The 24,509-nt window shown below is 41.8% G+C and overlaps 1 protein-coding gene across 1 annotated transcript; it reads right to left on the bottom strand.

The window, feature by feature from the left end:
• On the bottom strand, positions 1–17,803 carry lrit1a (leucine-rich repeat, immunoglobulin-like and transmembrane domains 1a). The gene is made up of 4 exons (XM_063070624.1): positions 17,778–17,803; positions 10,980–11,452; positions 4,373–4,678; positions 1–1,097 (listed from the first exon to the last, which is right to left on the bottom strand). The coding sequence occupies exons 1-4, from the start codon at positions 17,801–17,803 to the stop codon at positions 1–3; spliced, it is 1,902 nt and encodes a 633-aa protein (XP_062926694.1).
• Positions 17,804–24,509: the final 6,706 nt, after the last annotated feature.

Here is a 24,509-nt window from a genome sequence, read left to right as displayed (position 1 = left end):
TCAACAGAAATATTCATGTTGGTGTGCTTCATTGCTAAGTGCTTCCTCAGAATCCAAACTGGACCTTGGAGACAGTAGTTTGTTGACCTCATCTTTATTGTGATGAGTCATATATTCTTCTTCAGTGACGTTTGTCCCGGGTGCCACTGCTAGACTTTCAAGTGTAACAAATGAGTTGTTTTGGTAATCGTCTTCCGGGGGTTTAATCAGAAACTTTCTGCAGCGTCTCTTTAAGGCCCCACAGCAGACAATGAGGGTGAGAGGAACCACAATTACACAGGCCACAGTGATCACCACGGCGTTAATCAGTTTCTGAGTCCCACTTGCATGAGCCACCTCATCAGTGGAGAAAATCACACATTGCTCTTTTTTGGGTATGATTCCTTTGACGCAAACACAGACGATGTACTTGGTCTGTGGCATCAAACCATCAATGGTGATCTTGGTCTTCCCGGGACCCACGTTTATCCTGCTCATGTCCCTTTCACCAAACGTGGTGTATAAAATACTAAAAAGAGTGATATTTGTTGCCTTGGGTGACCTCCAAGCTAAGGACACACTATGATGGGTACCCCCAATGACTCTGACGGATCTTACTAAGCAGTCTGCCTCAGGTTGGGTTGGAGCAGGACTCATTGTTATATTCCAGGAATCATTGGTGCTTCTCTGATTTTGCAAAAAACTACTGATTTTGGAACGTTTCATCTTCAGGGAAACAATGTCTGGGACATTTTCATTTGGATTCATCTGATTACGACGCAGGACGAAGTAGTCAGTCCTATCAATAGTGTAGGAGCTCCTTGGCATCACTGTTGGTGATGCAGTGGAGATTATGGTACTCAAGTACCTGGTCATCAGCTTCCTACTGCGTGTGGCAGCTTTCTGATTTCTCATTTTCCTCAGACATCTCCTTCCTGATGTGCTTTTGACCAGTTCCGTTGTCACCCCCGACTCAACCACAAGAAGGGAAATTGTAGCATTAGATATTCCCATCAAATTACTGGCTCGACACAAATATTCACCAGAGTCCTGATAGGATACATCTGCTAGGCTGAGTGTAGACAGCTTTAGTGTCCTGTCAGTATTGTCCAGTATCACTGCAAAACACAATGATTGCAATGTATGGTATGAACTCCAGAAAATATAATTCTAATTTAAGGTTGAAGCAATGGAATATGGCCATTGTTTACTTTTTTACACTGATGTTTTGTATGTAACTATTGTTGGATAAATCTTAAAAGTAGTTACAATTATTTTGACATATTCACCTGTTGAAACCACTTTCCTACAATAAATATTTGGATGGTGTTCCTGAAAGTACAGGATGAACAACTGGCTAAAATAACAAATAAATTTTGTTTGTATGCAGAAGATTTTAAATATTTTTCATATTTTGCACATTTTATAACACATACACTTAGTGGCTACTTTATTAGGTACACCTGTACACTTACTTGTTGATGCAAATATCTAATCAGCCAAACATGTGACAGCAACTCAATGCATAAAGTATGAAGACATGGTCAACAAGTTCGGTTTTTGTTCAGGCCAAACATCAGAATGTGGAAGAACTATTATCCAAGTGACTTTGACCGTGGAAATGATTGTTGGTGCCAGACAGGGTGGTTTGAGTATTTCAGAAAGTGCTGATCTCCTGGGATTTTTGTGCACAACGGTCTCTAGAATTTACAGAGAATCGTGCAAGAAATAAAAGAAAATACAGTGAGCAGCTTTTCTTTGGGTAAAAGTGCCTTGTTAATGAGAAAGGTAACTCAAATAACAATGCATTACAACAATGGTGTGAAGAAGAGCATCTCTGAATGATCAACACATCGAACCTCGAAGCAGATGGGCTACAGCAGCAGAAGACCATGGACGTAGACTCAGTGTACATAAGCTATCTAATAAAGCTGCCTCTGAGTGTATCTGAACAGTGATCCTGAATTGATAGGTTGAACATCTGGCCAAAATGACAAATAAATCTGGTTTGTCCTTTTTTTTTATGTGTTAAAAGTTTCACACATTTGCCATATTTGGCATGTTTCATTAAATCCTACACATAAATTCCACTGGACAACTAACTGAGTTTGCACATAGATGAGCATTGATTGAATTGAATCATGGGGCTCCGGTACTTAAGTGCCCATTCTAAATTACAACACACCTAATCGTATGTAACCAGATTAAGGAAGAATATCTTGAGCTATTGTTCATTAGTTATGTGCTGTGTCATATGATGTGGGCAATCATGGTCTTTCCAAGATTGTTCTTGGAACCATGATTGCTCTTGGCAAATTTTTCCACAGAAGTGGTTTGCCATTGCCTTCTTCTAGGCAGTGGCTTTGAGAATGGGTGACCCCAGCCATTATCAATGGTTTTCAGAGCTTGTCTGCCTTGCATCAGTGGTCACATAACCAGGACTTGTGATATGCACCAGCTGCTCATATGACCATCCACTACCTGTTCCCATGACTTCACGGGACCCTGATCGGGGGCGCTAAGCAGGTGCTACACCTTGCCCAGGAGTGACTCGCAGACTGGCAGAGGGAGGGATCACCTTACACCTCCTTTGGTAGAGACATATTTCCACCCCAACACCTTTATGACTTTCTTATAACAGTAGAAACAATCTTTGCCTCTTACATTAGCTGGGAATAGTTTTGCAAGTAAAGCCATGTTTGCAGACAAAATAATATTGAAAGCATGCTGGATGAAAGAAGTAGAGATTTATATTTCTACTGCAATGGTCAGGCCCTGTAAGAATGTTCTAAAGTAATTTAGAAGCATATCACTCTCAAGGGAAATGCAGCAGCCAATCCAGATTGGCAGAAATGAACAGTGTTCAGATATCTGTTATAGTAATCATAAGTGAGGGATCGAGTTGACCAGGCCATGACATTAAAGATTAAAGATTAGCTTTATTTGTCATATGTACATCACAACGTCAAAATGTACAGTGAAATACGTCATTTGCGTGATTGTTTTTGTGATGTGTTGGGGGCAGCCCACCAAGTATCACCATGATTCTGGCAACAGCGTAGTGTACCCACAAATCATGAACCCTAGCCATACATATTTGGAAGGTGGGTGGAAACAGGAGCACCCGGAGGAAACCTACTCAGTCACACGGAGAATTTACAAAGTGCTAACCAGACAGTGGAGGGAATTGTACCCCAATCAAAGTATCATGAGGGCTTCTCCATCTTGCAAGATCTAATAAGGTCTAGTTTGGTATCTGTTCCGCAAGACAGAAGCTCTCTCAGCACTACATTCTCTTTGCTCAGGTCTCTGAAGCAGGAATCTAACCTGGAATCTTTAAGAGATCAAACATTGTGTCACAACTGACACCAGCACAGCTAAAATTATGACCAGAGATTACAGATGCTGGAATCTGGGGCAAGACAGTGCAGGAACTTAGCAGGTCAGGAAGTATGTGTAGATGGAAATGGATATTTCAGGTTGTGGTTTTTCACATCTCTGGCCCAAACATCAACTGTCCATTTCTCTATACAGATGCAGCCTCAGCCATTGAGTTCCTTGAGCACCTTGTTCAGAATCAGAATTACTTTACTGTCAGTATAAGAAACATTCCAAAATTGATTGTGGTTCGGTGCCAAGCGTGAAACGCAGGACAATGCCATAACAGACAATACAATAATAACCAACAATTTACAAGCCAATAGTGCCGACAGCCATGAGCAATCAACAATCTCATGTGCAAACATCAGTAATCAAATTTAAATAACTGTGAACATATGAACAGACTCAATAATTATCAACAGAATAAGGAGAGCAAGAAAGACCTTTTAACAGATTTTATGCAGGGACTGTGAGGGTATTACACTTGAGTGAGTTTTGTTGAGAATCTGGATAGCTACAGGAAAGAAGCTTTGGAGTTTTTCCCAAGATTAGTGTGTTTGCATTAGGGCAGTGATGAGGGAGTTTCTGTCTTACAGCAGGGATGTCGAAATTATACCTCAACTATTCTCTTGCAAAAAAGTGAAGCCCTCCTGACATTTTGATTGGGGTTTGATTCCCACCGTTGACTGTAAGGATGTTTTATGTTCTCCCCGTGATTGCATGGGCTTCCCCCGGATGCAGCGTTTTCCTCCCACATTCCAAAGACAAACGGTTAGAGTTAGCAAGCTACGGGCATGCTATGTTGGTGCCGGAAGCATAGCAACACTTGATGTAAAACTGTTACCTCTGACATTCTCCCTATACTTTCCTCCAATCACCTTATGCCCCCTCGTATTAGGACCAGGCAACAAACGTGACTTGAGTTGACTGGCTTTCAACCTTGTGAACCTTTAGCAATGAACTATCAAGCTGCAAAGTGTCTTTAAATTGTCTTTGATGACCAGATACCTACCTGTCCCATTCAGTAGTTTGTTATCCAGCCTGTTCCAGCTGACGGTAGGGGTAGGAACTCCTGTGGCTGCACAGCAAAGTGAGACAGTGCTCCCTGTGACTACCACCACTTTACCTTCTGTAGTGTGTATGCTTGGGCTTTGGCATTCATTGAGCTTTACGTTGCTGAAGGGGGCGCCAGAGAGATGTTCCGGCCTGAAGCATTCTAATCGAGGATCCATCAGTGCTGCTGTTGGATTGTGCATCTTAGCAAAATTAACTAGTTCTGATAATCTGCAGTCACATTCCCAAGGGTTGTTATGCAATCCTGTTGAAGAGAATAGGTTTGCATAATTCATTACATTAAAATTGCCATGCTATGCAATATCAGCTGTAAATCTTAGCATTTTAGCATTATTATAATTTATAGAACATAGAACAGTACAGGCCCCTTGGCCCACAATGTTGTTAGTAGATGTTGCTACTGTTTTTCTTCTTTCTGCTTCCTGAGTAAATCTTTTTTTGCTGCGTACAAGACTTGTTGGCTTTCGATCAACCGCTTAGGCTACCTCCAGAACATGGATATGGTGCTGACGATAAATTATCTAGTAAGTATTTTAACCCAGCCATTGCCACCCTGCGAAAAAGGTGCCGGCTGTCCACTCTGCCTAAATAATAGATTACCTCTTATCAATATTATTTATTGTCAATGTACTGGAGGTAGCCCATGGCATTTGACCTAAAGCCAACAAGTATTAATTAATTAATTAATTTAGCAATATAGCGCAGGGTAGGCCCTTCCAGCCCTGTGAGCCACGCCGCCCCAGAAACCCCTGAGAAACCCGATCAACCCTAACCTAATCATGGGACAATTGACAATGACCAATTAACCTGCCCAGTAAGGCTTTAGACTGTGGGAGGAAACACAGCACCAAAGAAAACCCACACATTCCAGAGAGGACGTCCAGACTCCTTACAGAATTGTGCCGGAACTGATCTCCGAACTCTGGAATGCCCCGAGCTGTAACAGCATTGTGCCAACCACTGCTCCACCATGGTGCCAACCACCACTCCACTATGGTGCCAACGAGGAAGATTTTCACAGGAAGCAGTAAGTTCTTTGCCCTTTGCTGAAGAAGTACTGGGACAACATCTTTGATATCATTTCAACTGTTTTGAATATTGATCTACAACCTCATCCAATTACTGCAATCTTTGGTTACCAATGATAGAACAACGTCATCTGACCTCCTCAGCTTGTCGGATGATTGCTTTTGTTACACTAATGGCTAGAAGATCCATATTGTTGAATTGGAAAGAGATTAATCCTCCTACTACATTTCAATGGTTCTCTCAAACTATATCTTGCTTAAATTTAGAAATAATTAGAAGCGTCATTTATGCCCCTTCTATTAAATTTGAAGAGATTTGGAGACCATTTATTCAATATTTTCATATGATGTAATTTGACCCTTTCCAATTCTATTTTGTTACTCCATATACGGGGAGAGGAGCAGAGTTAACATCGCTGATGTTCTTATCTGAGGTATCATAATAGCCGTTCCTTTTTCTTTTTTTTCTTTAGTTTAGTTTTCTTTTAGTTGGTTTAGTGTTTTTTTCCTTTTGGGGTATAATTTTTTTTTCTTTTTTCATGATATTTTTGTATTTTCACTTTATATTTTCCTATATTATATTTGTACTTTTTGAGGTTTTGGGAGGCTCATTAATTTTGTGTCAATTGAGCTTATACTTGTATAAACTATTTATCAATATTGTAATCCCAATTTCTCTGTATCTATTTTCTGTAATGTTTATGATGCTGAAATTAATAAAAAGATTGAAAAAGAAAGAAAGTTTAAAGTACATAGATGTTACCATATACGACCCTGAGATTCATCTTCTTGCAGGCATTTATATGAAAATAAAGAATCTATGTAAAACAGTATATAAACAAGAGCTGGCTTGTTTATTGGTTGCAAACAAAAATATAATATCTGAGAACATGAGTTGAAAAGAGTCCTTGAAAGTGAGTCTGTCGGTCGTAGAATCAGTTCAGAGCAGTGGTGAGTGATGTTATCATTGCCAGTTCAGGAGCCTGATGGTTGCAGAGTGATAACCTAGAACTAGTGGTGTGGGACCTAAGGTTGCTCTACCTCCTGTCTGATGGTCGTACTGAAGAGAGAGCATGGCCTGGATTGTGGGGGTCCTTGATGATAGATGCTGCTTTCTTGTAGTAGCACTTTTTGTAGATGTGCGCAATGATGGATAGATTTTTGTAACAAAAAACACTTAAAGTTGTTACATTAAGGTGTTATGACCATGAATTGATGATTAAAAGACAGAACATAGACCTTTTTCATATTTGGCAGTATTCGTGTCTCATGTAATAATGGGTGTATATAGTACCTCTTTGTACAGAATTGCAGCATCTGACCAGCTGCTCTCTGTATATGCTACAGATGTCTCAGTGTAAAACTGGCAACTGATCAGAATCAGGCAATAGGGGGGTGAAGCACCTGTCAGATTCTTATCTCACCCAGGTGAAAAAAAAAGAGTATTAAACCCCATTGTGTTAAGCGAAGAGGGAGATATTTTACTGAGTTCAATATGTTGTAGGTATTCTCCCATAAGCAGCCATTAGATGGCAGGATAACCCAGTGATGAACCAACAACCTTCAGAACTTGGACAGAATGATGACAACTCGCGTCTTCTTAGTTTCTTAATGCTTGTTATGATTGCTGGCATTTAGGGCAGTAATGAAGGTCCTCTATTTCTGTCTGTTCTCAGCCACCTTCTAGCATTGTTCAGGGCTTCCTTCGTGCCGGTAGCTTCCTCTCGGTTTTCACTACTGTTAGCCATGCAATTCCTGGGTGGAGACTCAGGAATACTCTCACAAACAGATGTAGAAGGATTCTTCATTGCTGTTTCTGTAACAGTTTTATTTTACCAATCGGGTTATTAGCCCTGAGCTGAACCACTGAACCTAGAGGACTGGTGAACCACTCTTAGCCTGGCCTCTACCCTTTGACCTGTTTGGCATTGGTGACCCAAGCAAGAGCCAAATCATGAAGCCCTGACTCCAGCCGGATTAGCCCTCTGGGCCATTGAGACACGCAAGCCTCCAAACCACGACAAAGTTGTGGTCCTCCTGGAGGGTTCTTAGTTAAAATGAATTTATTTCAGATTATAAATAGCAGAGAGGCATGCAGGAAACTCTGACGGTAAGTACAAAGATTGGAAGGTCAGTAGTTTCGCCAAAGACAAAATTACTGCTGATTGACTTGAGTTTGATAATTAAAATGTTGAAAAGTTCTTTAACAGTTATCATTGTGAAGGCAGTAACAAGTAACAAGCGAGAGACATTTTTAATCAAAGCAAGCCAGGGGTTAACTTATTGGAGTTTTAACCCTGATGTTTGATGATCCAGGAATCTGCACCAAGGCAGCTGAAGATTTTAAATTAAGTTAACTAAATTCATTGCCGAATTGAGAAGCTAGTCTCAGTAATGGTGAGCACTGGGTTGTCATAAAATCCTGCCTTACCGATCTTACAATTTCTCTAAATTTTGGTAATTTTTCCACTCTCCCCCCTTCTCCCCTTTTCCATTTCTCATTCTGGTTCACCTATTACCCCTTCTCCTCACCTGCCCGTCAGATCCCTCTCTTTCTTTAATCCACTGTCTTGTCCTATCAGATTTCTTCTTCCTTAGCTCCTACCCTATCACATCCCAGCTTCTCACCTCATCCTCCATCCCCATCCCCCAACCACCTACCTTCCCCTTCACCTGGTCTCACCTATTACCTGCCAGCTTGTACTCCTTCCCTTCTCGCCACCCCCTTATTCTGGTTTCTTCCCCTTTCCTTTCTAGAACTGATGAAGGGTCTCAGGTCAAAACGTTGACTATTTATTCCTTTCCGTAGATGCTGCCTAACTTACTAAGTTCCTCCAGCATTCTGCGTGTGGTTTACTGAAGAATATCTGTACCTGTTATGTTACTATGTGTAGCAACAACTGTGGATATCTTGTAACCGTTCCTTGAAGTAATTGGCCAATTCCCAAAGGAAATTTGGAGCAGGCGCTACATGCTGGCCTTGCCATTAACTTCGAAATCCCACAGGCACATAGTAGAATATAGAACAATATAGCCCACTTGGTCCATGATGTTTTGCCAACCTTGACACCAATTTATACTAAATGTCCTCCTATGTATCATCCATATCCCTCTATTCCCTTGTGTCTACCTATAAGCCTCCACCAAACTGCCTGTTTGCACTGCAACCCCTGGCAGCCTATTCCAGGCTCCTATCACTCTGGATAATAAAATCTACTCCTCACCCTCATGTCACCTTTTAAACTTCCATTGATCTTGAAGTTTCTGTCACAAGGAAAAAATGATGACTATGTACCCGATCTATCCTGCTCATGTATTTTGAAACTCTATAACGTTCTCCTTTAGTCTGCAGTACTCTTGGGAGAGCAACCCACATTTGTCCAGCTTTTCCTTATAGGTTATACCCTCTAATCCAGGCAGCATTCTGGTGAACCTCTACTGCTTCCTCTCCGCAGTCTCCACATCTTTCTTACAACAGGTAAGCACTATACTCCAGGTGTGGTCTGACTAAAGTTTTATATAGCTACAGCATGACTTCCTTACTCTTATATTCAACAACTCTATCAATGAGGGCAAGCATGCCAAGTGCCTTCTTTACCACATAGAACATCTAACATAGAATAGTACAGCACAGTACAGGCCCTTTGACCCACAATGTTGTGCCAACCCTCAAACACTGCCTCCCATATAACCCCCCACCTTAAATTCCTCCATATACCTGTCTAGTAGTCTCTTAAATTTCACCAGTGTATCTGCCTCCACCACTGACTCAGGCAGTGCATTCCACACACCAACCACTCTCTGAGTAAAAAACCTTCCTCTAATATCCCCCTTGAACTTCCCACCCCTTACCTTAAAGCCATGGCCTCCTGTATTGAGCAGTGGTGCCCTGGGGAAGAGGCGCTGGCTGTCCACTCTATCTATTCCTTTTATTATCTTGTACACCTTTATCAGGTCTCCTCTCATTCTCCTTCTCTCCAGAGAGTAAAGCCCTAGCTCCCTTAATCTCTGATCATAATGCATACTCTCTAAACCAGGCAGCATCCTGGTAAATCTCCTCTGTACCCTTTCCAATGCTTCCACATCCTTCCTATAGTGAGGTGACCAGAACTGGACACAGTACTCCAAGTGTGACCTAACCAGAGTTTTATAGAGCTGCATCATTACATCCCGACTCTTAAACTCTATCTCTCGACTTATGAAAGCTAACACCACATAAGCTTTCTTAACTACCCTATCTACCTTATCCACTTGCAGCCACTTTCACTTTCTCCTTTCATTTGACCTCTTGAAGTGCAAAACATCACGTTTGCCCAGATTTCATCCGATTTGCCACTTCTCTGTCCACATCTATTACTGATCTATACCCCACTGTATTCTTGGATAGTCCTTTACACTGTCCATAACTTCAGCAATTTTGGTGTCATCCACAAACATGCTAATCCACCCATCGGTACTTTCCATAATACCATAAAATATAGGAGCAGAATTATACCATTTGGCCAAAGTTTGCTCCACCATACCAACATGACTGATCCAATATCTCCTGCTTCTCCCTGTATCCCTTCATGCCCTGAATAATCAAAAGTCTATCAACCTCTGCCTTAAATATACCCAATGACTTGGCCTCCACAGCTAGCCATGGCAATGAATTCCACTGATTCACCACTCCCTGACAAAAGAAATTCCTCCTCATCTCCATTCTAAATGGATGTCCCTCTGTTCTGAGGCTGTGTCTTCTGTCTTAGATTCCCCCACTTTCATCCAAATCATTGATATAAAACACAGACATCAGAGATCCCAACAATAATCCTACTGGTCCTGTTCCTCCAGCCAAAATACCATCCTTCCATTCCTGGTCTTTGTCTTCTATGGACAAGCCAGTTCTGAATCCATACTTATAATTCACCCTGGATCATATGCATCTTTATCTTCTGAATTAACCTACCATGAAGGACCTAATCACATGCCTTACTCGTGCTCCAGGACCATAACTCTCCATACCCTTCCCATCTGTGTAACTATCCAAATTTATCCTAAATGCTGAAATTGAACCCACATCCACCACCTCTGCTGGTAGCTCATTCCGCAATCTCACCATCCTCTGAGTGAAGAAGTTCCCCTTCAATATTTTACCTTTCACCCTTGACCTACAACCTCTTGTTCTAGTCCAGGGATAGACAACCTTAAGCACAAATGATTTTCTAGCATGCGTTATTCATTAATTTGAGGCAAAAGATAACTAGATGTATTTAAGTGGATAATTCCCATATTTCAAGTTTTTTATGGCATTTATCTGGCCCACCGTCCGCTCATTAATACGCGATCCGGCCCACAGAGGCAAAAAGGTTGCCGACCCCTGCTCTAGTCTCACTCAACCTCAATGGAAAAAGCCTGTTTGCCAATAATTCAGCTAGAAATCCACTTGGATATTGAATCATTGATGGATTTGTTTATAGATGTTCCTACCAAACATCATGAGTAAGACATAATCAGGTCAGTGTTATTTCTGCCTACCTACGATCAGTTTTGAATTACCAGTGGATGAGATCACTTTGGCCGCCTGTGGAACCGTGAGCCATGTTGAGATCACGCTGGATGAGAGTGTTGTCAACCTGTTATTTGATAAATCCAGGTAGGAGATGTTTTGGAAGTAAGTGGCTGCTTGGGTGGGCACTGAAGGAAGGTAATTTCCATGTAGATCAAGCAGCCAGAGATGTGGCAGGTGGGACAGGGCTTCCCACGGAAAGCTTGAAATTGCATTGTTGTTCAGGCGAAGTTCCCTCAGCTTGCTCAGACCACGAAGGCAGTCCCCACTGAAGTAGCTGATGGGATTGAAGGAGACCCTCAGACACTCCAAACTGGAAGCAGAAGAGAATGCTTCTGCGGACACTTCTCTGATGAATGTTTTCTCGATTACCAGTTTTATCGTGTCAGGAGGAATGTTACTGGGAATCAAAGTCATTTCTGGATTGTTGCAGAGCACAGTCCTGAAAATAAAAAAGAAAATCTGCTGCTTGTTTAATTATTCTTGATAGATTGTCAAATAATTCAATAAGCATTTAAAATAACTGAAAACATTGTGGTCGCCATTCAAATTTTTATCCTTCTGCTTTGAAAACTGCTCCATGCAAGAGAGATCTATAATTATCATATATACTAATATAAGATATGGCTATATTAATCCTCTTGTTTTCAGTCTTGATAATCATATTAAATTTTAGACCCAGACGGTCAGCAGTGGCAATTTTTTCCCTGTTATAATGGGTGAGTACCATGAAACAAGGGCTGATAATTTTGAACACCATGGGCATAGTGGTTAGCACAACACTTCACAGTTCCAGTGGCCCGTGTTCAGTTCCTACAGCTGCCTACAGGGAATTTGTACTGTGTGATCCCGTGGTTTCCTCCGGGTTCTCTGGTTTCCTCCCACAGTCCAAAGAAGTACCATTTGGTAGGATAATTGGTCATTGTAAGTTGTCCTATGATTAGGCCAGGGTTAAATTGGTGGTTACTGGGCAGTGTGGCTCAAAGGGCCAGAAGGGCTTATCCCGTGTTGTATGCCAATCAATCAATAAATAAATAACCATTTTTTAAATCCCTACTGCAATGATGAACAACAACATCCAGTGACAATCTTTGCTGCCAGAGAAGAAGTCAATCGTATTGTCCTCAATCAAGTCTTTGAACACCAGAAGGAGGAGCGGGAGTAAGCTACCCAACCCCTTGAGCTTGTACCACCTTTCCTCAAACTCTTGCTTAATCTTGCTCAGCACCAATTTGCAGCACCATCCCCATATTCCTTAACTCATGTAATGTCGAGAAGTCTATTAGTCTCTTCTTAGAATGCCATTTGGCTTGTTGAATTCCTCCAGTATATTGTTTGCTGACCTTTGTCCCTCTTGCTATTGGATCAAAACATTGTTCCGTGAAGGCTATGTGACAACTGAAGTATAAGGGTTACCCCACAGTCTTAGAAACCACACCACAGGCTAATTCTTCTCCACAAACTAAAACTTAAGACCTGGAATGTTAGGACCGGCAGTAACAGACTTAATTATTGTCCTGTCAGATACCTTCACATCAGCGTCACAACACTGAGTGGGTCATGGTGGGCAGGAGATAGCCAGCTTCGAGAACGTCAATGAGTAGACCTTCTTTTGGTGAGGGTCGGGGTTTGGAGGAGCAAACAGGAAGAGGAACGGGAAGAGTTTTATCATCTGGAGTTCTGTTGAGAGCACATGGGATCCCTGTGTGAATTGTATTCAACAGTTTATGTACTACACATGGTACAATCTAAAGTCCAGCATCTTAATGAATGAAAATAACTCAGAAAAAGTGTAGCTCTGGTGATTGATGGATGGGCTGAGTTGTTCTCTGAGCTTGGCAATCCATTTGCAAATGTTTCATCGCTGTATGAGGAGACATCATTCGTGCACTGTGGGAAAAGTGCTCTGATTATAAGACCATAAGACCATAAGACCATAAGACAAAGGAGCAGAAGTCAGCCATTCGGCCCATCGAGTCTGCTCCGCCATTTTATCATGAGCTGATCCATTCTCCCATTTAGTTCCACTCCCCTGCCTTCTCACCATAACCTTTGATGCCCTGGCTACTCAGATACCTATCAATCTCTGCCTTAAATACACCCAATGACTTGGCCTCCACTGCTGCCCGTGGCAACAAATTCCATAGATTTACCACCCTCTGACTAAAAAAATTTCTTCACATTTCTGTTCTGAATGGGCGCCCTTTAATTCTTAAGTCATGCTCTTTCGTTCTAGACTCCCCTACCATGGGAAACAACTTTGCCACTTCCACTCTGTCCATGCCTTTCAACATTCAAAATGTTTCTATGAGGTCCCCCTCATTCTTCTAAACTCCAAGGAGTACAGTCCAAAAGCGGTCAAACGTTCCTCATATGTTAACCCTCTCATTCCCAGAATCATTCTAGTGAATCTTTTCTGAACCCTCTCCAATGTCAGCACATCCTTTCTTAAATTAGGAGACCAAAACTGCACACAGTACTCCAAGTGGGGTCTTACCAGTGCCTTACAGAGCCTCAACATCACATCCCTGCTCCTATACTCTATTCCTCTAGAAATGAATGCCAACATTGCATTCGCTTTCTTCACCACCGATTCAACCTGAAGGTTAACCTTAAAGGTATCCTGCACGAGGACTCCCAAGTCCCGTTGCATCTCAGAACTTTGAATTCTCTCCCCCATTTAAATAATAGTCTGCCCGTTTATTTCTTCTACCAAAGTGCATGACCATACACTTTCCAACATTGTATTTCATTTGCCACTTCTTTGCCGATTCTCCCAATCTATCTAAATCTCTTTGCAGACTCTCTGTTTCCTCAGCACTACCGGATTACGTTTACTTGTATGGTGACAAAACATGCAAATAGACTATCAAGATCATAGAATAACTCAACCGAATCTTGAGGAATGAATAGATCACCTCATATTTAATGAGTAAGATCTCTATTGATCATTAAAAGCAAATGCATGAAACTAACAGCTGGAGCAGAAATTACTTTTGATCCTGTGTTATTGTGATAATATACATATATGCCAACAACGGAGAACCTGCTTATCATTTTCCAAAACTGTACGTTACTGTTACCATTTGACTTTATACAGAACTCCGTGTTATAAAAAACAAACTATCAAGTATTCTGCACAGAGTGCAGAAATTTGAAGTTTGAATTAAGCTTATGAGAAACATTGTTTGGAGCTTGCGAAATGTTTTCAAAAATATGTTTATAATTTAGCATACTACAGAGCATATTTACACAGACGTTATTCCAGATCATCAGTTATAGCTATTTTAAAGAGCACAATCAAAATGAACTGAATTGCAAATGATTACGTTTGTATTAATAATTTAATATAATATAATAGTATAGATGATTAGCTTCCAAACAGTCACTGACTTATACTCTCCATTCTTATCTAAGACCAATTTTAAGCTGCTGGGATACCTTGCCTGGTCTTTGCCACTCTGGAAGGTACAGATGCATTGGGGAGGACACAGACAGAATCCTACAGCTAGACGACCAAAGCACAAACAAGAAAGCAACCAGACGTTGAGCAACATTTTCCTAGCTGCTCTCAGCGCCAGTGATTCAGAGGTCTCTCCGGCTGAACTCTGTATCACTAGTATCTCCTGTCTTCACTGTTTACAGTCCCACAGTGCTCGTTTGCCGCACAGTGAATCCCGAGATCAAAAGGATAGAAGGGGATTAAGGAGGGCTCTTTAGATATTTTCACTTAGATGCTTATTGCTTCCTGCAAATGTACAAATGCCATGTGGCCTAAGCACAGCAGGACAATGAGGTTGGGTGAGACTAGAACTAGAGGTCATGGGTTAAGGGTGAAAGGTGAAATGTGTAAGGGGAACATGAGGGAGAACTTCTTCACGGAGAGGGTGGAGAGAGTGTGGAGCGAGCTGCTTGTGCAAGTGGTGGATACGGGTTCAATTTCAACATTTAGGAGATACTTGGACAGGTGCATGGATGTGAGGGGTATGGAAGGCTGTACACCTGCTCGTTAATACAAATATCTGATCAACCAATCATATGGCAGCAACTCAATGCATAAAAGCACGCAGACATGGTCAAGAGGTTCAGTTGATGTTTAGAGGAATCATCAGAATGGGGAAGAAATGTGATCTCAGTAACTTTGACTGTGGAATGATTATGGGTGCCAGACAGGGTAGCTTAAGTATTTCAGAAACTGCTGGACTCCTGGAATCCTCCTCTGACCTCTCTGGTTAATAAGTTATTTTTGCCCACAGAATGTTGCTCACTGGATGCCTTTTCGTTTTTCACATCATTCTCTGTAAACTCTGGAGGAACTCGATATGTCAGGCAGCATCAAGGGAGGGGAATAAACATTCGGCGTTTTGGGTTGAGACCTTTCATCAGGACTAGAAAGGTGGTGGGGGGGGGGAAGCAAGAATAAGAAGGTGTGGGAGGGAAGGAGTACAAGCTGGCAGGTGATAGGTGAGGTCAGATGAAGGGAAAAGTAAGTGGCTGGGGGAGGAGGGAATGAAGTGAGAAGCTGGGAGGTGATAGGTGGAAGAAGTAAGGGACTGAAGAAGAAGAAGGAATCCGATAGGAGAGGAGAGGGGACCATGGGAGCTAGGGAAGGAAGACAGAGCCTGATTAGATATGTTTTAAAGAGCTGTATCTTTTGTAAACGCCTTCTTCTTAGGTAACTACCTATGATTGAGGAAGACTGGCTGTCACTCTGAGCTCCTGTGGAAGCTGTAAATACAGACCTTTCAACAGGTGGGCAGGAAGTGCCTGGCAGAGCTGTGCAGGGGGTAGTTCGCAATGTGGGTCACTCCTTCCACTGTTCATTTTATTTATTTATCTATCAATCAATCTATCTATCTACCTATCTATCTATTTTTGTATGTATGTACGTCCAGCCCTTCAAGCCCAGCAATCCTCCGATTTAATCATAGCACAAATTACAATGACCAATTAATCTACCAGCTGGAACATCTTGGGACCGTTGGTTGCTGGAGGAAACCCATGTGGGGAACATAAAAAGTCCTTACAGGTTGCGGCAGGAATTGAACCCCAGTCACCTGTGCTGTAAAGTGTTGTGCTAACCACTACGCTGCCGTGCTAAGGTTCTCAATAACATTCCGACTTCTCCTTCTCTGCCTAAGGTGATTATGGGCCAGATTTTCAAACAATCATTGATATGTTGCATTTAATTGAGGAGGCATATAAATATAGTACAGAATCCTATCACAAACTGCATCTCCTTCCAATTTCCTTAATCTAGCTCATTGCTCAGGAATATCTGAAAATCCAAACCAGATGATGGTTCACATATTAAGCATTCTTCGTCATCTGTTATTCTGAAATATATAGAAAGCATTATTAATTTTAGTGAAATCTGATTTCACTGAGATATATTGTGGAGATGGATTATCTCATTCACATGATATGGTTGTAGGAACATTCCCATTGACCGTAATATTCGTTTGGTTTCTACCTCAAAGTCTTTCTAATTTTATGAGAATGGCACTTCATTCAATAAAATATTGCATATTTTTTCAGGTTTTAATCAATTATTTAGCTGCCAATTTTCTCCATTCAGCTTTTCCTGAAGGCCAATGTCTTGTTATGGTTCTTCTTGGCTTTTGTTCCTGTGGATAACCAGACTAAATAGCTCTAATCATACATGTGTCTATTCAGGAGTGGTGGACCTGTTTGAGAGCATATACCCAAATTGGCAATAATCCACTAAAAAATTCTCTGGTGTGTCATGGTAATTTTAAGCAGAGATTATCATTGATTAATGAATTAGTACAATAATTAGACAGATAGATAGACACTTTATTGATCCCAAAGGAAATTACAGTGTCACAGTAGCATTACAAGTGCACAGACATAAATACTAGAAGAGAAGTAGAAAGATTAAAAAATGAATTAACACAAACAGTTTAACCGGGGGGGGGGGGGTTCATCACTTCCCCAGCTATGGATTGATTCGTTATAGAGGCTAATGGCCAAGGGTAAGAATGACCTCATATTGCACTCTTTGAAGCAGCATAGTTGTCTTAGTCTGTTACTAAAAATGCTCCTCTGTTCAGTCAAGGTGGCAGGCAGAGGGTGAGAAACATTGTCCAGAATTGTCAGGATTTTCTGTAGGGTCCTTTGTTCTATCACAGCCTCCAGTGTGTCCAGTTTGACTCCTATAACAGAGCCAGCCTTTCTAATCCGTTTATTCAGCTTTTTGGCATCACCCATGTTGGTGTCATTGCCCCAGCACACCACTGTGTACTGCCAACAACAGATTGTAGAACATGCGAAGGAGAGGCCTGCGTACTCTAACGGACCTCAGTCTCCTCAGAGAGTAGAGGCGACTCTGGCCCTTGTACACAGCCTCTGTGTTGGTGCTCCACTCAAGTCTGTCATCCAGGTGCACCCCCGCGTCCACACCACATCCATGTCCTCATCACCAATAGTAACAGGGACCAATGCAGGGTTAGTCTCCCTAAAGTCCATCGCCATCTCTGTTCTCTCACTGATGTTGAGTGCAGATGATTCAGCTTGCACCATTTGGTGAAGTCCTCCACCAGGGCCCTGTATTCATCCTCTCGTCCTTCCTTTTTCATCCAACTTTTGCTGAGTCATCAGAGAATTTCTGCGGATGACATGACTCAGTGTTGCATCTAAAGTCTGAGGTACAGAGAGTAAACAGGAAGGGAGCCAATACAGTCCCCAGTGGGGCCTCAGTGCTGCTTATAGCCATGTCTGACACACAGCTCTGAAGCCATACATACTGTGGTCTATCAGCCAGGTAGCCCATTATCCAGGATGCAATGAAAATGCCAGCCTGCATTGAATGGAGCTCTTCCCCCAGCAATGAGGGCTGTATGATATTGAAGGCGCTTGAGAAATCAAAATAAGTGATCCTCACAGTGCTGCCCTGCTTATCCAGATGGGAGTAGGCTCTGTTCAGCAGGTAGATGACAGCATTGCCAATCAACTCCAACTGCAGACGGTTGAGGGCTGAGCTGATCAGGAGTCGAGATGAGCCAGGACAAGCCTCCCTAGGGTCTTCATTATGTGTGAGGTTAGAGTCACTGGATGGTAGTCATTCAAGACTTTTGCTTGACCCTTTTTGGGTACTGGGACCAGACATGATGTTTTCCACATGGTCAGGACCCTTTGCAGCTGAGACTCAGAGTGAAACTGCGCTGGAGAACTGCACACAGTCGCTCAGCACACTCCTTCAGGACCTTGGGGTTCACACCATCCGGTTCCAATGCTTTGCCGTGTCTGTGTTTCCCCAGAGCCCTTCTCACCTGCTCAGTAGTGAAGGTGAGTCCGTGATGACTGGGGAGTTGGTGGTAGGTGGGGGCTGGGGGAGGTGAAGATCGGGATGATAGCAGTTGGTATGTGAAGGTGTGGATGATAGGTGCAGGGTAAAGAAGGGATGTAGACAGTGGTAGCCTGTGTTGTTCATCCACATGTTGAATTGGAGGGGGAGGAAGGTAGGAGGGGAAGTATTGGTGTTGAGGGAGCATTGGTTGCCTCTGCACCTGGACTGGGGTGCCAAGGGGGGACTTTTTAGGGAAAAGGAATGAGTCGTGTTGCTTATTTCTGTGTATTCACTGTTTTGTTGCTAATAGAAGTATAATGGAGACAGATCGAAATAAATGAAACACTTCAGAAAATCTGCTCAAAACATTATACTTTATACCTTATGCTTTATACTTTATTGTCGCCAAACAATTGATACTAGAGCGTACAATCATCACAGCGATATTTGATTCTGCTCTTCGTGCTCCCTGGAGTACAAATTAATACTAATCTTTTAAAATACAATTGAAAAATAACATAATTTCTCAATAGAAATGTAGTTGTAACCATTTACTATTTAAATACTGATGTGTACACAAAGTTTGTGAGGATTGAAAACATATCAACCAATGTCACATGTTTTCACCACTGTCTAGCTGGCGTGAGACATTTCATATGAAAGCATCTCACTGCTCTTGGAGTGTAAAAAATCATTTGCTGCTTCATCTGTCAGTAAAGATAATCATTATGTGTCTTTCTATTATGGGTGGGGTTTCTAGAATTAAGGGCAGTACTGCGTGCCATGAGTCGAAAAAACTTCTGAGTGTGCCACCTTGGGTACCTGTGCCATATGTTTGCCACCCCTAGTCTATATAGTAAGTAGGGTTCATTGGAAGCTCCTTAACACACTCCAATGCAATCATCAAATGGAGTCTATCAAAGTCAGAGAAAACATTAACCCTTGATACCAATTGAAGAAGAAATTTCAAGGAATCATAAGAAAATTGGGAAAGTTTGTAAAATGGTCAACTTAAGCATCATACAAACTGAAAAAGGCTGGGGGTGGTTTAATAGTCATATTAGTAGAGCAGAGCAGTCATTAAGTTTTAGTGTTTAGATTGCAAGACAGAGCCAGCCGGAGCAGAGATAAATAAATAGAGGTGGAATGTTGGCTAAATGCGGGAGAGATGATGATAAGGATCATGACAGTTCCCAGCCTTTTTAAAGACATGAACCTCTACCATTAACTGAGGGCTCTGTGGACCCCAGGTTAGGAACCCATTGCACCTTTCCTATCCATGTACCTGCCCGAGTTTCTTTTATATTTTATATAAAAGACACGAAGCTGGGTGGCAGTGTTAGCAGTGAGGAGGATGCTAAGAGGATGCAGGGTGACTTGGATAGGTTGGGTGAGTGGGCAAACTCATGGCAGATGCAATTTAATGTGGATAAATGTGAAGTTATCCACTTTGGTGGCAAAAATAGGAAAACAGATTATTATCTGAATGGTGGCCGATTAGGAAAAGGGGAGGTGCAACGAGACCTGGGTGTCATTATACACCAGTCATTGAAAGTGGGCATGCAGGTACAGCAGGCGGTGAAAAAGGCGAATGGTATGCTGGCATTTATAGCGAGAGGATTCGAGTACAGGAGCAGGGAGGTACTACTGCAGTTGTACAAGGCCTTGGTGAGACCACACCTGGAGTATTGTGTGCAGTTTTGGTCCCCTAATCTGAGGAAAGACATCTTTGCCATAGAGGGAGTACAAAGAAGGTTCACCAGATTGATTCCTGGGATGGCAGGTCTTTCATATGAAGAAAGACTGGATGAACTGGGCTTGTACTCGTTGGAATTTAGAAGATTGAGGGGAGATCTGATTGAAACGTATAAGATCCTAAAGGGATTGGACAGGCTAGATGCGGGAAGATTGTTCCCGATGTTGGGGAGGTCCAGGACGAGGGGTCACAGTTTGAGGATAGAGGGGAAGCCTTTTAGGACCGAGATTAGGAAAAACTTCTTCACACAGAGAGTGGTGAATCTGTGGAATTCTCTGCCACAGCAAACTGTTGAGGCCAGTTCATTAGCTATGTTTAAAAGGAAGTTAGATATGGCCCTTGTGGCTACAGGGGTCAGGGGGTATGGAGGGAAGGCTGGGTTCTGAGTTGGATGATCAGCCATGATCATAATAAATGGCGGTGCAGGCTCGAAGGGCCGAACGGCCTACTCCTGCACCTATTTTCTATGTTTCTATGTTTCTATGTTTCTATAATACTTGTCTCAAGCACTTCCTTTATCAGCTTGTTCCATATATGCACCTCTCTCTGCATGAAGAAGTTGCTCCTTAGGTCTATTTTAAGTCTTTCCCCTCTCAGCTAAAACTTATACCTAGTTTTTAATTCCCTTTCCCTTGGAAAAGATGATGTGCCTTCACCACAGAAAGGGCATATAATAGAGCAAAGATTAGTGGGAAGTTAGTGGATTGGGAAGCTTTTAAAAACCTACAGAAGGCAACTAACAAAATCATTAAGAAGGTAAAGATGGAATACAAAAGTAAGCTAGTCAATAATATTAAAGAGGATACCAAAAGTTTTTTCAGATACATAAAGTGTAAAAGAGCGGTGAGAGTGGATATTGGACCACTGCAAAGATGATGCTGGAGAGGTAACAATGAGGGACAGTGAAATAGCAGATGAACTGAATAAGTAATTTGCATCAGACTTCACTGTGGAAGACACTAACTGTATAGTGGAAGTTCCAGGTGTCAGGGGACATGAAGTGTGTGAAGTTACCATGACTAGAGAAAAGATCCTTGGGAAACTGAAAGATCTGAAGGTAGGTAAGTCACCTGGACTAGATGGTGTACACCCAAAAGTTCTGAAAGAGGTGGCTGAAGAGATTGTGGAGGCATTAGTAATGATCTTTTAACAATCGCCAGATTCTGGAATGGTTCCAGAAGACTGGATAATTTCAAATGTTACTCCATTCTTCAAGAAGGGAGAGAGGCAGAAGAAAGGAAACTATAGGCCAGTTAGTCTGACCTCAGTGGTTGGGAAGATGTTGGAGTTGATTGTTAAGGAAGAGGTCTCAGTGGACTTAGAGCCACATGATAAAATAGGCAGTAGTCAGCCTGATTTCCTCAAGGGAAAATCTTGCCTGACAAATCTGTTGGAATTCTTTGAAGAGGTAACAAGCAGGATAGGCAATGGAGAATCAGTTGATGTTGTGTACTTGAATTTTCAGAAGGCCTTTGACAAGGTGCCACTGCTTAACAAGCTGGTATTACTGGAAAAATTGTAGCATAGATAAAGTAATAACTGATTGGCAGGAGGCAAAGAGTGGGAATAAAGGGAGCTTTTTCTAACTGGCTGCAGGTGACTACAGGTGTTTCACAGGGGTCTGTGTTGGGACCAGTTCTTCTTACATTATATGTTAATGATTTGGATGATGGAATTGCTGGCTTTCTTGCAAAGATTATAGACAGTATGAAGATAGGTGCAGGGGCAGGTGGTTTTGAAGAAGCAGAGAGTCTTAGACAGTTTAGGAGAATGGGTAAAGAAATGGCAGGTAAAATACAGTGTCAGGAAGTGTATGGTCATGCACTTTGGTAGAAGAATGAAAGGGTTATTTTCTAAATTGAGAGAAAATACAAAAACACTGAGGTGTAAAAGGACTGGTGAGTCCTTGGGCAGGATTCCCTGAAGGTTAATTTGCAGGTTGAGTCTGTGGTGAAGAAAGGAAATACAATGTTAGCATTCATTTCAAGAGGACTAGAATACAAAAGCAAGGATGTAATGTTGAGACTTTATAAAGCACTGGTGAGGCCTCACTTGGAGTATTGTGAGCAGGTTTGGGTGCCTTGTATGTTAGAAAGGATGTGCTAAAACTGGAGAAGGTTCCAAGGAGATTCATGAAAATGAGTCCAGGTTTGAATGACTTGTCATATGAAGAGCGTTTAATGGCTCTGGGCCTGTGTTCACCAGAACTCAGAAGAAAGAGGGGTGACCTCATTGAAACCTATCGAATAGTGAAAGCCCTTGATAGAGTGGATGTGGAGAGGATGTTTCCTATGGTAGGAGAGTCTAAGGCATGGCCTCAGAATAGAGGAGCATCCTTTTAGAACAGAGACAAGGAGGAATTTCTTTACCCAGAGAGTGGTAAATCTGGAATTCTTTGCCACAGGCAGCTGTGGGGGCCAAATCTTAATGGTGCATGGGATGTTGTCATGTTTCTGTAAGAACAGGGAAGCAGTAGTACCTCATTTCACATGAATACAGCCAAATGAGACAGTGTTACTCTGGGGCCAGGTTGTAAAACACAGCACCGACAGTCAGACACAGCACAAGGCACATAGAGCACGTAAAGATAGCAGCAAACACACAGTCACACAAAAATATATATATTGTAGAGCAGTATTGGCGGGAAAGCCAGCTTGCAGGGTTTAGCTTTTTAACCTAGAATCAATTTCAGAGCACTCCCTCACACAGCTTTTGTCACCTCCTCCCTTGGGTGGCTGTAACAGGTGACTCCGCAGTATGAGGGCCTGGAAGGCCTGGTCCTTGCATTAACCCAAGGCTATCCAGCTCCTCTGCTGACGGTCTTGATAATGAACCGGACTTATCAGTATTTTGTACTTTGTATTATTAATATCCAACAGGGTCTTGTGATCATAAGAAATTTTATAATATAATAGTTGTATTATTTTTATAATGATTATAATACAAATAATTAAATAAAATTAATTTAATTTAAAAATGGAAGCACTCAGCAGGTCAGGAAATATCTGTGAAAAAAGAAAGGGGGTTAAAGGTTTCGAGCTGAAAACCTTTCTTTTGAACTAGGAAAGAGTTAAACCAAGTTACATTTAAATTTTAATCTAGCTTTTTATTACTTATTTATGTATTCAGATACAATGCGGTATAGGCCCTTCCAGCCCTTCGAGCCGCACCGCCCAGCAATGCTCCGATTTAATCCTAGCTTAATCATGGGACAATTTACAATGACAAGTTAACCTACCTATTGGTACATCCGTGGACTGTGGGAGAAAACCGGAGGAAACCCAGACGGTCACAAGGAGAGTGTATAAAATCCTTACAGGCAGCCGTGGGAATTGAACCTGGGTCGCTCGTACTGTAACGCATTGCACTACCATGCCGCAGTAGAGTGATGAAGAGAGTTAGAGAGAGTAAACAAGCAAAGGCACATGGAAATGTGTCAAATATGGGTCAAAATTGCAGGAAATGCTTGTCAGATCAGGCAGTACGAGTAGAGGAAGAGAAGCTGAGTTAATATTACAGAGGTGTGACCTACAGCCCATTCTGCATTGGGCACTTGATTAATAGGCACACGTCCATAATGGCATGTGTAAATTAGCAGGGCTTAGAGAAGGCATAGAGTAAAACACCAATGTTACTGAAGGTTTACCAAGCACAACAAACATGGAGCGGAGTCAAAGACTTCTTTCACAAGTTGTTTCTTCACCAATCATCAACACTGATAGTTTAGGAATAAAACCAATTAATTCAGCAGTACGCATAGCAAAAGGGTAGTATTCCACACAGTTCTTGACAGGTCAAGATTGTTTAATGTCATTTCCAGTACACAAGTGCAAAATAATTGCTATCTCAGATCTGATGCAGCACAAATAAAACACAATAATTAAAAAATCAATAAATATGAATACAAGACATTAGCTTATATACATAGACTGACGGAATCTCTATAAAGCGACGCTAGGCACAGAACTGTCTGTACATAAGGCACGTCTGACAAATGGTATGTGTATTTGAATACACGCATAAAATATGCATCTTTCAAAGGTTTACCCTTAAAAGCAGTGAGATTGAATTTGCTGCACATGCTCCTGTGCATATTATTTACATAAATGTCTTTGATGGCTGCTAAGAACTAGGTCACATGGTGACCATATGACATATAACTTTACCATGCCATCAAGAATTACTCATGGAGATTGACTTTGTACAAAAGTGGCAGGGGAGCATCTGAACTGAAGCAGTCTTCAACCCTTCCCACAGCAGATGTGATTTACACTTCTTCACAAAGACCTTGTTGTAACAAAAATACATTTCAGACTTAAAAAAAACATGACTTAATTGCCTAAAGTACAAAGCAGTCATGAGACATTTTTCTCAGGATTAAGAAGTCCCTTTGCTCCACCCCCTCAGAGTTTACATAAACCTTTGGCACATTTT

Source organism: Mobula hypostoma, chromosome 18 (assembly GCF_963921235.1).
Source record: "Mobula hypostoma chromosome 18, sMobHyp1.1, whole genome shotgun sequence".
Lineage (NCBI taxonomy): Eukaryota > Metazoa > Chordata > Chondrichthyes > Myliobatiformes > Myliobatidae > Mobula > Mobula hypostoma.
Note: the sequence above shows the minus strand (reverse complement) of the source record. Positions and strands in the feature narration are given on the sequence as shown.

What these genes read in the sequence shown, in the direction of transcription:
- lrit1a (XM_063070624.1), bottom strand. Translation starts at nt 17,803, where the DNA reads ATGGGCTACCTGGCTGATAGACCACA. An exon ending in TACCTGGCTGATAGACCACA is followed by an intron (nt 11,453 to 17,777) that starts GTATGTATGGCT and finishes TTTTATTTTCAG; the next exon opens with GACTGTGCTCTGCAACAATC. An exon ending in CAAACTACTGAATGGGACAG is followed by an intron (nt 1,098 to 4,372) that starts GTAGGTATCTGG and finishes TGTGTTTTGCAG; the next exon opens with TGATACTGGACAATACTGAC.